General features: G+C 45.8%; 1 protein-coding gene across 1 annotated transcript; it reads left to right on the top strand.

Annotated features, from left to right (window-relative positions):
• Positions 1-437: 437 nt before the first annotated feature.
• Positions 438-1,811, top strand: LOC123450507. The gene is made up of 4 exons (XM_045127716.1): positions 438-556; positions 832-1,041; positions 1,135-1,197; positions 1,320-1,811. The coding sequence occupies exons 1-4, from the start codon at positions 438-440 to the stop codon at positions 1,585-1,587; spliced, it is 660 nt and encodes a 219-aa protein (XP_044983651.1). The 3' UTR covers positions 1,588-1,811.
• The last annotated feature ends 844 nt before the right edge of the window (positions 1,812-2,655 follow it).

Here is a 2,655-nt window from a genome sequence, read left to right on the forward strand (position 1 = left end):
CCTTTATGGTCCACAAACAACTGAAAATACTGAAATTTTGGAACAACTGCTGTCATGTGCAATGTGTCAGTGTCGCAGTCCACAATCCGGAGACCATCAGCTAGATTTTTTCCAGGGAGCAACCAATACAAAGTGAAGTTCGATTGGTCACTGTATCCTAATTGTTGCATAAAATCAGTGAGCCAGAGAGGAGACCATGTATCTACTTCACATCCATCAAACACAGCATCTTTGCCATCAACATATGACTTTGACTTGCCAAATCCGCAAAAAAAAACATCATAATTGATTTCTACACTGAAAAGCTCCTCTTGTGGTCCTAGATTGCAAAGGATCGGGTCACTGATTAGGGTTACGAGCACCTAACAGGGGAGAGATTGGGATTAGGGTTAGGAGCTGTTACCATATCGCGGAGGAGGATCTCCGGGTCGTCGTAGATGTGGCGCCATCCTAGCGTCGCCGTCCTCGGACAACCGCCGGCAGCGACCCCCTCTTCTCTCTGGAGCAGAGCCACCGCCGTCAATCCCCTGTTTTCGCCGGACAGGGAGATGGAGAGGTGTGGGGAAAAGGAAGAGGGACCGCGATAGAAAGTGATTTAGGGTTACAGGTGTTTTCTGCAAATATACACGGCCGGTCGTTACCCCGCCCGGGCCCTCTGGTGTCGACGTGGCACTGGTCAGCGGCGGTCAGACGAGATTAGGACCTCGGATGAACAACTTAAAAGATATGGGACTCAGATATGCATTTTGAAAGAATTAGGACCCAAGTGACACTTTCAGAAAAGAATTAGGACCGCGCTTGCATTTAACTCTTTTTGTATTAGGAGAGCAGCTCCCGATCGTGCCTCCTCGCGCCCGCAACCTGCACACCTCGCCGGAGCACCAAACCAGCAACAGTTCCCGTGCTTGCAGCCCAATCCATTCCGCGGTGCCCGAGCACCACCTCTTGGAGCTCGACCTCTCGCGCTCACCTCGCCGTCCTCGCACGCCTGCATGCTGGCATCCTCCTGTCCTGCTCAAGCAGACCTCTCGCCGTGGTGAGGTGAGCCAGACCGTCTGCCCTTTGGTCGACCCCTCCTTCCATCTGCTTCTCTCTCAATATCTCTCTCTGTCTCACTGTTCCCGCGGCACGAAGGAGATGGCCATGGCTACCCCATGAAGCTTCTCTGGCGGTCGCCTTCGGCCCGCCTCCGGCCAGGTCCGACGACCATGAGCACCATTCCCCCTCCAATCTCGCAGCTAGGCCGGTTTCCCGTGACTTCTCCTTTTCCCATTTTTTATCTCTCTGATGGCCTCCCTCTCTCTTCTGTTCGCCTACAGGAGTCGCCATGGACTGATGGACATCACTGGAAGCAACTGCCGCCGTCGCTGGTCGCCTCCACCCTGTACCGGCCAAAAACCAAACGCGTGCGAGCTCCTCGTCCCAGATCGAGGCCTTCCCTATGTTCTCTTGCCTCCCTCGCCCGTTTCCCACCATCGTTCAGTCCTAGATTCATTCTTGCACATGAGCTTATTTAGTGTGCCACTGTTTATTTTCAACAAACACCTGCCAGTCGAATTTGCTAGCATAGCCAGCCTCAGTTCATGAGGTCCTGTGTTCAATCCAATGCGTCTCCAACCTTTGGTTTTTGTCCTCTGTTTTAGCACGCGAGCGACACTGTTTTTTGTTTCATTTCATTCAGATGAGCTCGAAGGGATGTGCTATATTGCGCCAAACTCACCCATTATCATAATCCCTTCTTAGTCCAGCTGGTTTGTACGTGCTACTGCAACTAGAAGAGCGTGGGTTTGACTCCAGACACCCGATATTTTCACTGGTTGTTATGACCACATGACCACTTGGGTTGTATTTGTTCGGTTTGACAAATTTAATATTAACAAGGACATGCATATTTTCAGGAAAAGCCAGTATTTGCAAACGCTAATAAATAAATAACCATTCATTGGATTAAAATGTTTAGAATTTTTGCATATATTAACAATATCCAACTTTCATCCATGATAAGACATTTAAAAGTACTGTTTGCATTAATCTGTGTAAATGCCATGTTAAAACCGTTTGTCTTATAACTAATTAATCATAGCTACGATTAAAATGTTTTACATATGTAACTTTCTTACAAAAATGAGTAGAATCACATGATCCACTTTATTTTCCTTTTAATAAATATTAACTATATTTATGCAAAACAAGACCCAATTCACAATATGCATATGAGGTCGTTCCGGAAATGCTATATGTTGCTTCCGGGCCCATTTAAAATGCTAGGTGATGTTGTTATTTATGCTTCACCCTTGACATGTTTAAAAACATTTAAACTTCCTGTGTAAATAAACTAGATTGAAATAAATGTTTGGAATGTGAAGTTTCATCAATATTGCATATTGAACTTCACTTCATTTGTAATGTTTGATTGTTGCATGTTGTCATGCCATACCTATTAAACTGGACATGAATCATATTCGTTTGAACATCATGTCATGAATATGTTGTGGTTTTTACAGTCTTATTTGTTTGTTTCTGGATTGCTTCTTCTTGATAGAGTTCTGAAATCAATTCGGAGTGTGAGGATTCGTTCGACTATGCATATTCGTCTAGTTCACGGATTCATTCTTCTTCGAAGCGGGATCTCACGCAAGATAACCATTTCCTTGG

This window comes from Hordeum vulgare, chromosome 4H, assembly GCF_904849725.1.
Source record: "Hordeum vulgare subsp. vulgare chromosome 4H, MorexV3_pseudomolecules_assembly, whole genome shotgun sequence".
Lineage (NCBI taxonomy): Eukaryota > Viridiplantae > Streptophyta > Magnoliopsida > Poales > Poaceae > Hordeum > Hordeum vulgare.